The sequence below is a fragment of the Rhopalosiphum maidis genome, chromosome 2, assembly GCF_003676215.2.
Source record: "Rhopalosiphum maidis isolate BTI-1 chromosome 2, ASM367621v3, whole genome shotgun sequence".
NCBI lineage: Eukaryota > Metazoa > Arthropoda > Insecta > Hemiptera > Aphididae > Rhopalosiphum > Rhopalosiphum maidis.
This window is the reverse complement of record NC_040878.1, coordinates 12,450,335-12,467,469: the sequence shown is the minus strand read 5'-3', so window position 1 is coordinate 12,467,469 and position 17,135 is coordinate 12,450,335. Positions and strand designations below refer to the sequence as shown.

Below are 17,135 nucleotides of genomic sequence, written 5' to 3'. Positions count from 1 at the left end.
ATTGTTAACATTTTTTATATACTGTGTTAACTTTGTCAAATAGTAACTTTTAATAAAAGGTAAAAATATAAAAAAAATATGCAAAATTGGTTATTAAATACTATAATAGCAACACCATGCTATAACTAAATACTACCATAGTCCATAGATACAACTTGGCATTAGAAATAGGGTTTGGTGCTAGTAATATACTTTTGTAACCTTACCTTTAGATATTATCACAATTGAAGAAGCTTTTGACTATCTTAAACCACGGGTATAAGTTAATATTAACAGTCTTAACATAAGCTATGGACTTATTATAAACAATATTTTGTCTGCGGCTAAAAACTTATACTTAAATAATTAAATGATGAAACTTCCAGTACACTTAAAAATATTTTCTTAAAACAGAAATATAAATTAGTATCGTGATATATCTCAACTTTTGAACAAACGCGACACAACAGATGATAATATAATTATGAAAACAAATATAATTCAACAATATATTCAGGTTTATGTAAATTGAGATACTGAACTCAGATGATGATGAGGTTTGAAGAAAATTTCAATTAATCAATTTCGAGTTTATTTCAATTGTTTAAATCTCCAATTTGTTATTAATATTCTTAATATTTCACCAGATATTTTCATACATTGAAGCCTCTTTCAAATATAATATAGGATCTAGAAAACATTTTGGTAATTGTACAATAACGTACACATATATATACAGGTAAGACACTAAAATACAAATAAAATTAAATCTTTAAACATTTACACGGAAGAAAACAATATTACTCAAGAATAAAATAAATATATATCGCCCTAGTAAATGCAATTAAATAAAGCAATAAAAACATTATTCATTAATACTTCTTAAGTTTTATGAACATAATAATTGGCATAAATTAGTTCAATAATGCTGAACATAATATCTCTTACAAAATTCTGAAATTATTTTACTTTTTATTTTATTATGCATCTATGTATGAATAATTCAAAAACAATAAAGTAGGAAACAAAGTAAAAAAATAACATTAAATGCAACTTAAAGTAATAATAAAAATGAGTTATAGTTTTTTATTTTATTTAATACATAAACGACATTTATTTATATATAATTATTTTAATTTAAAAGTAAGTTTCTGTATCACCTAATACTTAACTTTGAAAAAAAACATATATATATATTTATATTTATATGTATGCATATAATAAAATATAAATACATATATATTATATGAAGTACGACTTATTTGAATTGACAATACATACAAGAGCGTGTATTTTCAAAATAGTTGGTTTCCATTATAATAAAAGTCAATGAGAGGAATTAATAATAATAATAATAATAAAAAAGAGAGATGGGAGTATATCAGTTTTGGCCACTCCACTCCACAAAATAGAGGAAGGCGCGATTCATATAACTTTTTTTTTATAATGCTATATAATGATGGCAAATAAAAAATAATACAAAATCGCATTTTAGATAGAGGGGCCAGGAGGGTTAAAGGATAAGGGATCCATTGTTTAGTTTTAATTTTAGTGATTACCTGAAACAAAAATTGTTGTACATTATGATGTAATACACTAAAAAAAAAAATATATAAAATTATACACTTCGTGTGAGATTTTCTTTTAAATTTTTGTGCACAATTTTGAAAATTGAAAAATAAAAAGATTTGAATTTCAGATTTGACATTGCTTTAATTAGTTGCTGAATTTCAAAATATTTATATCAATATATAAATTCAAAGCTAAAATTAAAGTACATGAAGGCTCAGTTCTTGCTCGCCTGGTTCGCAGTAGCTAGAAAAATATTAATACATATTTGTTTTTTGTTTTTCAAGTTTTTTGTTATTCTAATATTATGTTAGAATTATTAAAATAAAAAAAAAATTACGATTGAAAACTGAACAAACTGTGAAAGAATTACTATATCAATAACCATTAAAAAGGACAACACATCTGGAAATACTGTCAGGTGTTTTTTTTTTGTTTTTAAATACAATTATTTTAAGAAATTTCAGTTTGTTTATTAAACAAAGATCATAATTTTTTTTTCCATTAACATTTAATTGGTTCATCATGGATTACCTAGGGTAGCTGACGTCTGGGGGGGAAATGGTTGTGGTCCTCCAGCTGCAGCTGCGCCGGACACAGGTGAGCCGCCTTGTGGTACAGCAGCATTTTGTCCATCATTACTGTACTCCTTTTGTTTCAACATAGTCCAATCAAATATGTAATCATATTGGTGATTTAACGTTCTAAATAGAATGCGGAATAATTGTCTCAAGTACATATAGTCTGGTGATTCTTCAAATCTTAAACCTCGGCTGTAGTTTAGGAACATGGCGAATTCTGCTGGCAATCCCTAAATTAAAAGTAATCCATAAAATATTTTTTTTCGAGAGTTGTATATAAGTCAATTATTAAACAGAAATGTTTAATATTATAACATAATTATATTACTAAGGAAATTAATTAAAATATTTCTATCTATTATTATGTAATATTTGAATATTAATATATTAAAACAAAATACAATGAGTAATAATACAAAGTATGATTCTTTTAAAAGTGAACATTCAAAAAGTATAACAATTTCAAAACGGGTAATTTTAATTTTCCAAAAATATTAAATTTTAATACTTTTAAAAGTTGTTAATTTTTAATGTTTAAAGAATCATCATCTAAAAAATAAAAGAAAGACTTCTTTATAAACATTTAATCTTTACTATTTATTAAGCTAAATATAATGCATAATAATTAATAAACTAAATGTATATAATAAAAACCTATCTGAATATCATATCTCTAAAATATATACAATAACATTGCAAATAAATCATACATTTTATTATTCAACCTTATTAAAAAGTTTAATAGTTTTTTAATATTACCTTGCATAGGAATTCGACAGGTGTTGACATTTTTTTCTCACTAATTTTTTCATATTTTTGCCTTTTTGTTGCTGCCTAAAATAAGTAAATAATTATTTATAAACTTATTTAAAACACTATTATTATATAATTTATTTTTAAGTAAACATGCCCAATTCAAAAATTATTATTATACCTTTAATCCTTGCCATGGCAAACATCCTTTATTAAAATACATAAGTACATATCCCAAGGATTCAATATCATCCCGACGGCTAAAATAGAAAAAAAGAAGTATTGATTTAATAACATTTAAGGAGTATAAAAATAAATATTTAATTATCAATGTGTTATAATAACCTCTGTTCAATTCCTAAATGAGCATTGATAGAAGCATAACGGGCTGTTCCTGTAAGATTTTTATCCTCACGGTATGAAATATGCGTTCTGGTACGCATATCTCTATATTTTTTAGCCAATCCAAAATCAATAAGAAACAACTAAAAACAAAGAATTGTATTTGTATTTATTTATGTTTAATTTAATTAAAAACAGAATAATATGATTTACTTTATTGCAATGACGTCCAATTCCCATAAGAAAGTTGTCTGGTTTAATATCACGGTGAATAAAGCTTTTACAGTGTACATACTCAATACGACTGATCATTTGATCGGCAAGCATAAGAACTGTTTTAAGTGTAAACCGCCGTGAACAAAAATTGAATAGATCTTCCAATGATGGACCCAGTAAGTCCATCACTAAGATGTTGTAGTTTCTTTCTAATCCAAACCATCTATAACCAAAATATTAATTATAATTTTTTAACATTCAAGCTACATTATACAAAATATATATTTTTGAATTAAATTTTTTATTAATCTATCTCTATTAGCAATCATGTAATTGTATTCTTAAATTACTACCTATCTTTCTTATCACTTAACTCCCTTATTCAAATTATTATGATGTTACTTCATTATTCATAATTTTGTATGTTAAATTGTTCTTTTATTTTGAGCCTTGACCCATTTTACTATACAAATAAAATGAAGAAATAATGTATGTATTAAGAAACTATATTTTCTATTTCCCTAGATTAGGATCAATAAATGGTCAAGAATTTGTTAAATACGGATGATACTTCTTAACATTTTATTAAAAACTACTAAAAAAATTTGAAAAATCACTTAAAGTTAACTTTACTTTCTATTTCTAATCTATTCAAGTGGTAGATAAAGGTTTTAAAGAATTTTTAAGCTAATAACTGGTAAATAAAATGTTGTTAATGTATTTTTAATACTTTTAAACTGCTAGTAAATACAATTTATAAGAACATTTCATTAAATTATAAAGATTTTTATCAAGCATACCATTTTTTATTAAATTTATAGAAAAAAAACCTAAAACAATATAAATATTTGAATTTCTATAGCACAAGAGTTAAAATATTTCAACAATTATATTATGTTTAGAAAATTTTAACGTAAATTTCTAATGGAAAATTCTAAGTTTCTACTAATGCAGTAATTCATTTTTTAATTACAATTTACAATAAAAAATAATATATATATATGATCAATAACTGGTTTGTCGTAAAAATTATTGTTTTTCATATTATTATTTTTCATACTGCAAATGTTTTATCCCCAAAGCACCAACTAGATCCAATTTGTACCAAAAAGTAGAATCCATTCTCAAGTTTAAGATTGAATTATTTTGACTGTCCCTAAAGGTGAAGTCAGGTATAAGCAAAAAATATATCTATAAAACCTGAATTAAATACATTTACATATAATATTTGGGTTATTCATTTATTAATTATAGATGATAATTATTTCTATATCTACATTTTATTTACATGCAAATATACAAATTTTAATATGAAGGGATACTTAATCAAACTCTATTATGGATAAGTACATCAATATTTTATTGTATAAAATATTAAAATAAATTTCATAAATTCGAAAAATGATTTGGCGGAATATTTAAATCAATAGAGGTCATAGATGTATTTTATAATGACAAAAGTCGAAAAAAGTAAAACCCGCCTGAAAATAGAAAACGAAACCAGCATTATAGGCGTGGTATGTTTTTCACGAGTCTCTTTATACGCAACTCCGCCCGGTGACCTATAAACCTAATTTCCTACTTGCATCATCAAAAAATAAAGATGGACCCAAATAATCGTTCACCCTTAAAAATCTCACGTGCCGATTAATTAAAAATCATATTTTATCAAAATACTATAATAATTAGATATAAGAATATGTTATTATATTATATTACGCCGATAGTTGATGAAAATTATATAATTTAGATGACTAAAAATTAAACGAATTAATAATTATGATTATAGCATTTTGACTATATATTTTTTGTCCATTTCACTAATAGTAATTAAATATTGTGACAATTTATTATGCAAGGTTTTTCAAACATAATATATTTCTTTGTATATAAAAATGAAATAATTAATACTAATTAAACAACAATTACAACTTAAACTAAAAAAAAATGATGATCTCGAAAAGTAAAATGCAGAATAAAATTGCATACAAATAAAGAGCCAACGAAGAACATTTATATGTTTAACAACAACGTAGGCAAGGTTAATTATTACTCGTAAATATATTGTATCTCAATTTTTTAACTTTAAGAATTATCTTTTGTCTAAATAAGCCACAAGAAGGATTTATAGTTGGGGACTTGTTTATATAACATAAATACCATTCAATATCATTCACCTTGTCTGGTTTATAAATGTAAATATACTGGTACATATACTATTGAATAAATAATATTTATTAGTTTTAAACATTTTACATTTACTTTTGAGGTTTCCATTATTTAGATCAAATATTACTATAGAAACACCACTGTGCAACCGAAACGGATGACTGATTCAGCATGAATGAGACGCCTACGATTTTAAATTATTTATACCCATAAGTATAACAAAATAAATACGTGTATCAAATTTGAGGAAAATCGGATCTTTTCAAAATCGTTATTAAAATAAAAATGAAAACTACTTTCGAAATGTATAGGTATAATGTATAATAAAGTCAACTACTTTAATAAGCAACGACAAAAATGAATTGAATTTGATAAATGTATTAACTGACAAATAATTAAATATATTATCCAGAATATCTCTAAAAATAGACTTATAGACAATTTATAATGAAATCTATATTAAAATAATCAATAAAACCTAATAACAATACATTTACCAACTAAAATGTAAATAATTTACATATAATTTATAAAATTTATCAATTATAAAAAAAACCTGGGGAAGTTGCTCTTCTATTATACATAAATTTCAAATGCACCTTTTAATTAAGTAAATCACTTTAATGGAAGTGTTAAATTTAAATTCAATGATAAATCATTGGATAGGAACAAATAACGGTATACGATTTTAAGAGAAGACGATGAGTTGCCCTCTATTTCTAGAGATATTTTATATAATTTATTTATATTACTACCTAATGGTAATTTATTTCTCTGTCAGTAGTCCGATATGTCAAACTAAATCGTGCTAAGAACATTAGATATATTATATTAATACATTATTAATTAAAAGTTCTAAGATTTATATGCATATGCATATTTTTACTGGTCGATTATATTATTTGCTAAATAAACATAAAATATGATACATGAATAAAGCGAGATTTCTCGTTGAATTTTTTTACTCTAAAATTTAGAACATATTTCAACATTTCGCCGATTTTAAAACATAGGTTACAATTTTAAGGTCATATTAAGACTTTTTATTCGACAAAAATACAATGTTAAATTTATCAAGTCTAAAAATGCTAATATTTGGTGATAATTTCAAATCTCTACGATTATACGATTTTGAATTACAATATAATTGGATTTAAAACGAAAACTGGGTTTTCGTAAATATTTTTTTTTTGGTTTAACAATGAGTTAAACAATGTACCTACCACCTTTTAATTACAAAAGCGTTTTTTTTTTTAAGTTTAATCGTCCTCAAAATCAGTAAAAATACATTGGATTTAAACTTTAAGGGATGAAAGGTAGTCGAAAGTAAAACTAGCAGTACTTTTCTAAAAATACAAATAAAACAAAAACTATATAGAAATTTTAAAATTTCTACTTTTTTTTCAATTTGTTTTATACAATTTTTATTTTTGAATAAAAAAAATTGAAAATTGAATTAAAAGATAATTCATTAAAATTATAAAAAATTATTTTATACATTTGTAAATTCATAACAAGTTCAATAACAGATTTTCTAATTAGTATACTATAAAGCTATATAATTTTTTTATAGATGGTTTAAGTTTAAACGTATAATTACGATTTATCCTATAACAATTTTATTTATTTTCTTATTGTTCAAAAAATATTAATTAATACAATTTAAATTACTTAAATTATCATTTTCATTATTTATAACACATACCTATTTATATTGGTCTATAGTGCGTCGATATTGACTTATACGTTTATAACAGCTGGTAATATCTTCATATGAAATAACATTATACTAATAACTTTATTACTATGTATTATATTATGATTTGATATTACTTATAGAAAAATAATCTAGTAGTAAATTAAATAAATAATATCCTTAGGTGACGACCATCTCTGCTCAGAATCGTTTTTCGTATGCAACTTAATTTATTTTTTATTATTTAATTTAATTATTATTTTTAATTAATTTATCGTTTAATTTAAATTTAACACATCTACTACAGTAATCAACTCAATGACGAAGTACACTTGATATTAACTATACATCTTTGACAAATGAATTCCCAAATTATTTTAAAATTACTGAAACGACCAAAGTACCAACTAAATCCAATTAACTACCCAGAAACCATCCTTAAAATTAAAAAATATATATTTTTACTACAAATGGTGATGACAGATAACAAAAAAAATACATTGTAAAACAAATACATTCATTATTTGGCTAAGAATCTAATAACCTTTTTAGATTTTTTTTATTTTTGTTTACCCTCTGATAAAGGTATTATCAAAACAATTGTTTTGTAAGTTATAAAGAATTATATTAAAGTGCAGACCATTATATGTGTATAGACAGTATAGTACTATAATGTAAACACATTACTCAACATAGGTAAATGTAAAACAAAAACGAAAATACTAAATGTCACGTTCATAGACAAATAACATTAAAAATCAAAACTGTTCGTAATTATTTGATATCATACAAATACCATATAATGCACATAAATCAACATCTTCAAGAAATTTAACGATAAACAAATATTTTATGAATTATAATAAAAAAAAAAGGTAGTTAAGTGGGAATCGATCTGCTGCATATTAGGTGTCGAGCGGGTCACTATTATGAGTGTTCAATTTGAACTTGATAATATATCATTGTGAAAAAAAGAATTTCGTCAAAATTCTAACTTCAAATCTAAAAAAAAAAATGTTGTGGTTATTTGTTTTTCGAATTACGAGTATAACAAAATAAAATTATCATTATTTCAAAATCTAGATAACGTAAAAATTCCTTTTTTCCTAAGTTTTTGGTGTATCCAATTATAAAAAAATATCGTACATTTTTAAAATAACCTCTCTAAAATAACAACTTTCTATCCAAAACTATCCTTGAAGTTGAAAATCAAAACATTTTATTGACATATGAAAACTTATCTCATATAAACACCATGGGCGGATAGGTTATTTTTGGCCTAACGGGAAATTTTAAAAAGGAGCCTCACACAAAAAAAAAAAGTCTAAAAAAAAGGGCCTCATTACCGAAATACGAAGGGAGGGGTCCACCGGGAAATACCTGGTTTCCCGGTAAGCCTATCCGCCCATGATAAACACACACATCATCGTAAAATCAATACATTTATTGCTCTACTCAGAATCTAAATTTGTATTTTTAATCAATATCGTACTATAATAAACTAAAATTACAATATAAACAATAATACAAAATATAGCCTGAACCTTAACCCTAATGTGTAGAATATAAAATTAAAATTGAATATATTTTTTTCATAAAGATTATTTTATTTTAAAATATTGTTTATAAGTTGTATAGTTAAAGATAACATTTCAACCTTGCAGTGCAAAATAGACAAATATAACGACTGAGAATATAAATATAATATGAGCTTAATAGATCAATTATTTAGGGAATTAATTATAATGTTAAACTAACAGAATTCATGGTCATCGAAATTCTAATAAAAAATATGTATATAGCCATATAGGTCATATTTTAAAACTAAAAATATAACCTTGATATTACAATAATTCGGAAATACGGAATATCTAGATGTCCGGGATAACTATTATCATATGAAGTCAAATTTAACCTAACCATAATAGGCAGTGCTTGCATTGAAAGGGAACATGGGGGCGGAGTCCCTCTTATTTATTAAAAATGTGAATGAGTAACCCCCCCCTTCTAGTTGTATCCTAATCAATAATACATTTAAATATTAAGACACGCACATATTTTTTAAACTTTTTAATCGCCCTCCTAATTTTTTCCAATTCAAGTACTAAAATAAGGTTTTTGAAAGGATTAATAAGTCGATTTATTGTTACATAGAAACGTAATATATTATGTCAACATAATATATTTTAAAAAGTTGTAAACAATTGGTAGGCTAAAAAAGAGTTGAATACATTTTTCTAATGAAATTCGAAATGTGTGTAATAATTTACTTACAAACGATAATAAACAAAACCACTTAATAACTTTTAACAAAATTAATAATTTTACAGCAGTAAATTTAATTATAAATAGATAATATACATCACAATTTTTATCGGAAATGTCGGTCGATATTTAAAAATTATTAGCCAAGTTCACCTTACACTGGGATGCTTTGCGATTCTCAGCAATCCTATAGAGTTCAAATATTATATGTAATTTTTTTTTTACCTATAACAGTTATAGTCTTTATAGTGAAAACTTATATAAATATCCCAACACATTAGTACAAAAATAGGTAAAATATAAAAAGATCATTGATCTGATGATTGATTATTACTGTACCAAGCGTAAAATGTCAATAAAATTATTTTTTCATTATAATGTATAAACACAGTATATGCGGTAATATGAAGTTCACTTATAGTACTATTAATTAACATTTTTTTTTCACAGTACAGTATTCTGTTTTATTATCGTCTATAATTGCCTAATAGACGGTACTGATTTCGCACGTGTTACTGTTATTTGGAGAGGAGTAGGGATCAGAACGTTTCCGACTAAAATTAAATTCGTTTCGATATCTAGTTCGAGACTTATTTTCTTGTCGATGACCAAATGCGATTATTAACAAAAATAAATAAATGTTTAAAGAAAAACACGGCCGTTGGTTTCACAGCAATACTACGCTGGAACTGTTGTATATTAGACACGGCACGCATTATGCGTACCGCATACGGCAGAGTGCTAGGACTGGCGAGTGATGACTGCAGCTGACGGGCCCCAGACGAAGACAATGATGAGGTTTAATGGCCCTAGAGCGACGTTGCCAGCTGTTGACCAGACCCGGCGTAATACACTAGTACCGTAGTATGAGCAACGTTGCCGTATCGTTCGTACGGAATAGAAAAGTTTCGTGATAGGTATAATTCCGTGGCAGTGGTACATAATAATGTTATATTGTATATTTGTGTGTATAGTTACATATTATATTACTTATTTTATAGTGGCGTCGGTGTACTCCAGGAGAAAGAGCCGCCGGGAAAACATTGTTACATAACGTCATAACGATAATAACATAACTACGTAGGCACGACGACGTCTATATTGCGAATTCAATCAAAACAAACGTCTAAGAAATAAACTATTTAATAATAGTCTGTTATTATAGGGCGGGCGATGGGATGGATATTTTATAATATCATTTATCGACAAACATTATTCTGGTCGGTGACAAAAACAAAAACGATTTTTTTAAATTGTATTATAGAATATAGACACCGTGATTAATATATTAGATAACCGTAGGTAATGCACATTCATATTAATTATCAAAAAAACCTGAATACGCAAACATCATAATATATTCAATTAATTAAATACTACACATCTTAAAATAATAATTTGCATATTTTACATATAATTTTAAGTATTACTTGTAATAAACAAAAATCATAAAACGAGAACAATGAAGAAACAATATTCAAGATTATACAATCTAGTACTCAGAAACTTAATACATATGATTGTTTATAAACTTAAAACACATTTACTTTTATTTAATATAATGATGCCAATCTACCTACACTTTATTTTAAGGGAGGCTTGTTGCTTTATGTATTTACATTTAGTAGAACTACCCTCCTTCCATTCACAAACTAACAAAAAGTAAAATACAATATATACACACTAAAATATATTTTTTTTTAAACATGCATATTATTAGTTTTATAGATAGACAAAAGGTAGAAATAATCATTTAGTTTAACAAAGAAATTCATTGGGCAAACCAACAGTAAGGTCAATATTGTTACAGCCAAAGATACGTTAAATATTCTAAAAAGAGAATAAAATATACAAACTAAAATTAAAACTAAGATTGTATGTATATTGTATGACGTCTTAATAATTAAGACAATGATTGTATAACAATACCAATACGCGTTTAAAATAATATTTCAATAAATAAAAATAGAAATAGTATTGTTTTATATTTATGGATAAAAAAACATGAAGCCATATTTTAAATTTTAATGATATGTTTTTTTTTCTAATGTATAATCCAATAAATGTGTATACTGGGCACAGTAAAGCACACTATACACAAAATTTATAAAATATAAATAAAAACAGAATATTTTGTGGCATTTATACCATCAAAATAGCTTTTAAAATAAATTATTAGCTGTAACATATACCAGCATATGTAGTAGCTTTGTCTCCAGTTATAAACATATAATATACCGAATTCCAACAAAACCAATTTAATCTATTAGCTTTAATACTTGAGTAAATTAAAGGTAACAACATTATCTGTACATGGTTTTTTACGATATTTCAATTTAAAAGTGAGAACTGAGTATTTACAATACTGCAATTTAAATATACTCATAATTTGCCTAAAAATTAATGAAAAAAAAAAATATTGAAATTCATATTGTGTTCTAGTTGGTCTAATTATATGTTAACTCACTCTAATATTAAACCAAACAATAAAAAATTGGTTTAGCTAAATGCAAATCAACTATTGTTCATACATAAAACTGATAAAAATCATGTGGGTTTTGTGATCTTTTGGTAAATTGTCTTTAAAGATTATAACAATATTTAGCCAAATACAAATTAACATTTATGAAATAATTTTCACTCAAATGGTAAAAAATATATTATACATTATAATATACATAAGACTATAATTTAACCCTATATGATTTTACAAAATAATTGCAAGTAATTTTATGATCATATTTAAACTAATAAATGATAATTATAGTAAAATAATATTCATTTTCATGGGATTAAAATAAAAGTTAGGTTTCTTTTCTTTGAAAACACAAAACATTTTTAATGTTTAAGAACATTATACTATTTCTACTTATATTTTACACTTAAGGTATATTACTTAAAAATAAGTTAATTCTTTATATTTTTCATAAATATTAATATCTGATTCACAATTAATAATCACTTTGTAAAGACATTGAGTTATTAAATAACTATAGGTTTCTATAATTTTATATTTCATCATACTTATTAAAATAACTGATTGTTTTTCAAATTTGTTAATCCCTAGACAATTCTATGCATGTCCCGTGGTATAATTTTAATATAATATATGTATATAAGTACCTTTGTGGTATAAAGATATTAAGTTTTGAGTCTACAAATATTTTATAAAATAACGATAAATTAACTTACCTCATATGTGGTATTCCAACTCCTCCTTGTAATACTTTATAAAGTCTGCTTTCATATTGCAGCTGGGGATGGCGAGCTTTTGCACTTTCAAATTTTATTGCCACCTCCTAAAAAAAAAAAATGATCTTTTTCAAATTGAATGTATTTACAAAAAAATCAATTGTATTTAAGAAAATACATTTTTAAAACATATTATCTAAAAAATGTACAAGTTTTATAGTATTAAATTAAACAACTACACCATTATATTTTAACCACCAATAATAAATATTAAATTCTAGACTTTATAAATATAAATAAATATGATGTTATAGTATGTTTAGTAAATATTACCTTCACAATTCTATATTTTTAAAATAATTATATAATTCATACAAATGGTAAGTAGAAATATTTAATCTTAAAAGTCTGAAATTAAGTGAGAAATTAAGCTTAGTAGAATCTTTAGATATTTCATGCACTAAATTGGTTTTATGCATTAAACTGATACTAAGATTACCAGTTCATACATTTAAAAAAATGTATAATGTATAATTAAATAAAAGTAGGTGCAATGGGCAATTTATTTTTAAATCTACAAAAGAAATTTACATATTTTATAGGTACTTATAAATGAATAGTAAATCATACATAAATAAGCATATTAGGAAATTATCACATAGATAGAATATATTATAATTATTATATTTAACACCTTGGACCTGAATACTATAACCAAGGCTTAAATTTCAAGGTTTGATATCACAACTATAGGAAGGTGTATTAAATTCTAATATAATATTAAATTATTTTTTTTAAGTAGAACAGTGGGTAAAATTAAATTTATAATTATCTACAAGACATTTTTTAATAGAATTTTTTTTTTTTTTTTGTAGAAATACACAAAATAAATTATTCCAATATCTAATAAACATTAGGACTACATACTTATTGATTTTAAAAAGGTATTAAAAATTTAATAAATATTTTAAAAATGGTTTAAGTTCAGATTTAAGTAAATAGTAATTTAATTAATTATTAATAAATATTAGTTTTAAAACTAGGTATATTCAGTTTATTATAACTTTATAAAAAAAATGACTATAACACCTGTTTGTGAATTTTTCTTGGATACAGTATCAACTTCAACATGTTGATCCAGTTAATGGTGAAATCGAACAGAAATCTTATTCGGGCTCGGATTTTATAGCATTTGCTGATTATTATAGGATACAGATAAAAATAGCTAAGTGAGCTATAAATTTGTTTTATGCACCAGGGACTACATATATGAAATTTTATAATGCTATTTTTTGCATATTTGAAATATTTTAGGTGTTTAGCTATTTTTCAAGTTTTGGTGCTATTTTTTGCTAACATTTTATTTTGTATTTTGAAATTTAGCAAAACATTAAATCATACAGTATAACTCAGGTAAAATAATTTAATTAATAAATAATAATTTAATTTATTTTATTCTTATTTTCAGATAATTTTGAATAGTTCTATGCTTAATTCAAGTAATTTTAGTAATTAAAAAATGTAATCAAACATTAGTTTTTAATTAATTATAAATGTACCAATGAATTCATAAATAATCTTTAGTTGTGAACAGACTACATTGTTTGACTACATGTTTTTATGGCATATTATAGCTCATAATTAATTTATTTTTAGTGCTATAAAATCCGAGCTCTGGTAATAAGTAAGTTAAAAAAAATTATGTATATACATTCTTGAATAAAACATGAATTAATTTTTTGTTTTAAAACAAATATTTACAGATTACTATTTAATGTAATTTTATTTTATTCTAAAACTTTATAAATATTATTTTATTTGTTTATGAACTAATTAATACCTACTTCATGACGTCAAACATTTTAAAAAGAAATGTGTTGATGGATTATCAAAAATAGTATCCAATTTATAAAATAATAATTTATACAGAAATTATTTAAGTAAAGTTTTTTGATACTCTTCTGCTTTAAAATTTATATTATTCAATCCAATAAGACGGTGATGGAAATAATAAAATTAAAATTATGATAAGGACAAGGTTGCGAGTGTCCCAATCCATGATAGAATTTCCTATAGTAAATTTATTTAAAAATGCAATGTATGAAACATATATAAATTAAGACCAGATACAATTAACTTACTTATCATATTAATTACTCTATTCACTGTAGACAACTACCAGATAGTAAAATATCCTAATAATGTTTTCACATTTAAAAAATGTCACAATATATTTCATAAACAACTAGTGATCTTCTTATGCATTTAATAATTTAATTTCATCTACAATAATGATTTAAAAATTATTTTTAATTTTAATTAAACCATCCAATCTAAAAAATGTTCTTCATGATGTTCTTAATAAGTTTATTTCTACTTTTTAATAATATTAACTAACACAGAATTAATTTCTAATTTATATTATTAATGCTACTTAATGATAACAGTATAGTAATAATATAATATAGATAATATACATTTAACAAAATGATACAAACTATAATGCTTCAAAATGAAAATTTTAATTACATTTATCTCATCTCAATGAGAACAAACGCTGTATGTAGTACTAATAAATGTATGGTTTACCAGGTGTTGCCAAGTAAATTCTATATTTCGTACAATGCCCATTTACCGAGGAACAAATAAGTTGATAAATAATTTCAATAAAGTACCTACAGGATAATCATAAGTAGCCCACAAAACCAAGAGTGGAGAGTTGCGTACGACGTCCTCAAGCCCTAAGTATTCGCTACATAACACGTTATATAAATACATACAGACATAAATATAAATATAAATTATAAATATCATATTTAATGTTCATTTTACGTACAAACATTTAAGTATACACGCGCGCATATACACAAACACGGTGTCATGCCCACACGCAAGAATGGTACAGGAGTAAACGGGGCGAGAAAATGAGGATAACAAAAAATTAAGCTTGACATATTCTTACCTCGCCGTTGATAACGTTGAGCCCCAGAAATATCTCGCCGAAAGACCCGCTGCCGAGCCTCCGGACGACACGGTACTTTCCACCGCCTATATAATCGTGTTTGAAGGTACTGGCGACATTCGACATTTTGCGTACGACTTCCCGGACGGTTCACAGCTCCCAAATTTGGTTATCGACGGACGCGTCGGATGTGCCTGGGGGGCGGGCGCGCGCGCAGCTCGTTACTTATATTGTGTCGAAGATAATATTATACAAACTATTCGGTTTGCCGATGACTTATTCTAATGTTCACATAACGATCGACGAGACTGGAGAAAATCGACGAAAACAAAAAAAAACAAAAAAAATTATTCCGATTACGTCCGATCGCTTTGTTGTTGTTGGCTCGTCTGACATTAATTTCGCCGCGACTCTAGCGACACTGGCGGTGAATAAGGATGTCTGGGACGACAGATTTCAAAGAGATCGCGGAAAAAACGGTCCTGCGCCACACTGTGGCCACCAGTGTCCACCACCATACTTCGGCGCGCCAATGTTTCAAAGAAAAAACTACTGAGAAGGATCCATTCTGTTTGTTGTTTAGCTAGTAGCTATCCTATAATTGCCATCGGTAATCGTTTATAATATCAAATATTATGTACTTATAAATCATAATGTTATAATATAATTATACACGTTTATATTTATATATTATACATGTACCTACTCTTTCCAGAAATCGATAATCGTCACTGTATAACATTATTTATATATATATATACATATATAAATTAAGGTATAAAGCTACAAAAAAATACGATAAACGATATTATAATAATTGGTGCAACTAAGAAATACTATAAGACCTATGACCTATAGTGGCTAGTCGAGTATAACTGTAAAATCTGTTTTTAAGATTGTAAAAATTTAATTCATAAACTCAGCTTAAGCTTTTTTTAAATTATGGGTATTATTATACTTCTATGTTGTACAGTATACATATAATAAATGAGTCCAAATCATTAAATTTTAAAGAATCCTTTAACATAATCCATAATATGGCGGTTAACCTCGCGATGAGTGAAGATTCCTATTGATCATTACACATTACATTCCAAAAATGTTTTATTTTTAATTTTATTAAATAATTTATAAACATTCTTAGTTACATATAGGTGCCTACAAATTACAAGACTCTTTTTAACAATGTGCACTGTGCAGTAGACGTGACACACATAATGGTAGCAATATAAATTTAAAAAATATGTAACTCATCGTATTATACCTATTATAAAATGTATAAATGTGTTCAACTTTTCATATTTATAGCTTTGCCCTTTCCACACCCTAAGACATAGACATTGTATGTATAGTCATACAATACTACGTACATACCTATTAAATATACACGAAAATGTATACACTACAATTA

At 25.0% G+C, this 17,135-nt stretch overlaps 1 protein-coding gene across 1 annotated transcript; it reads right to left on the bottom strand.

Moving 5' to 3' along the window:
• Positions 1 to 1,039: 1,039 nt before the first annotated feature.
• LOC113551552 (casein kinase I-like) lies at positions 1,040 to 16,130 on the bottom strand. Its single transcript, XM_026953849.1, has 8 exons — positions 15,725 to 16,130; positions 12,763 to 12,869; positions 3,438 to 3,663; positions 3,228 to 3,367; positions 3,064 to 3,142; positions 2,889 to 2,963; positions 2,083 to 2,359; positions 1,040 to 1,794 (listed from the first exon to the last, which is right to left on the bottom strand). Exons 1-8 carry the CDS (start codon positions 15,848 to 15,850, stop codon positions 1,766 to 1,768), a joined length of 1,059 nt encoding a protein of 352 aa, XP_026809650.1. The 5' UTR covers positions 15,851 to 16,130; the 3' UTR covers positions 1,040 to 1,765.
• Positions 16,131 to 17,135: the final 1,005 nt, after the last annotated feature.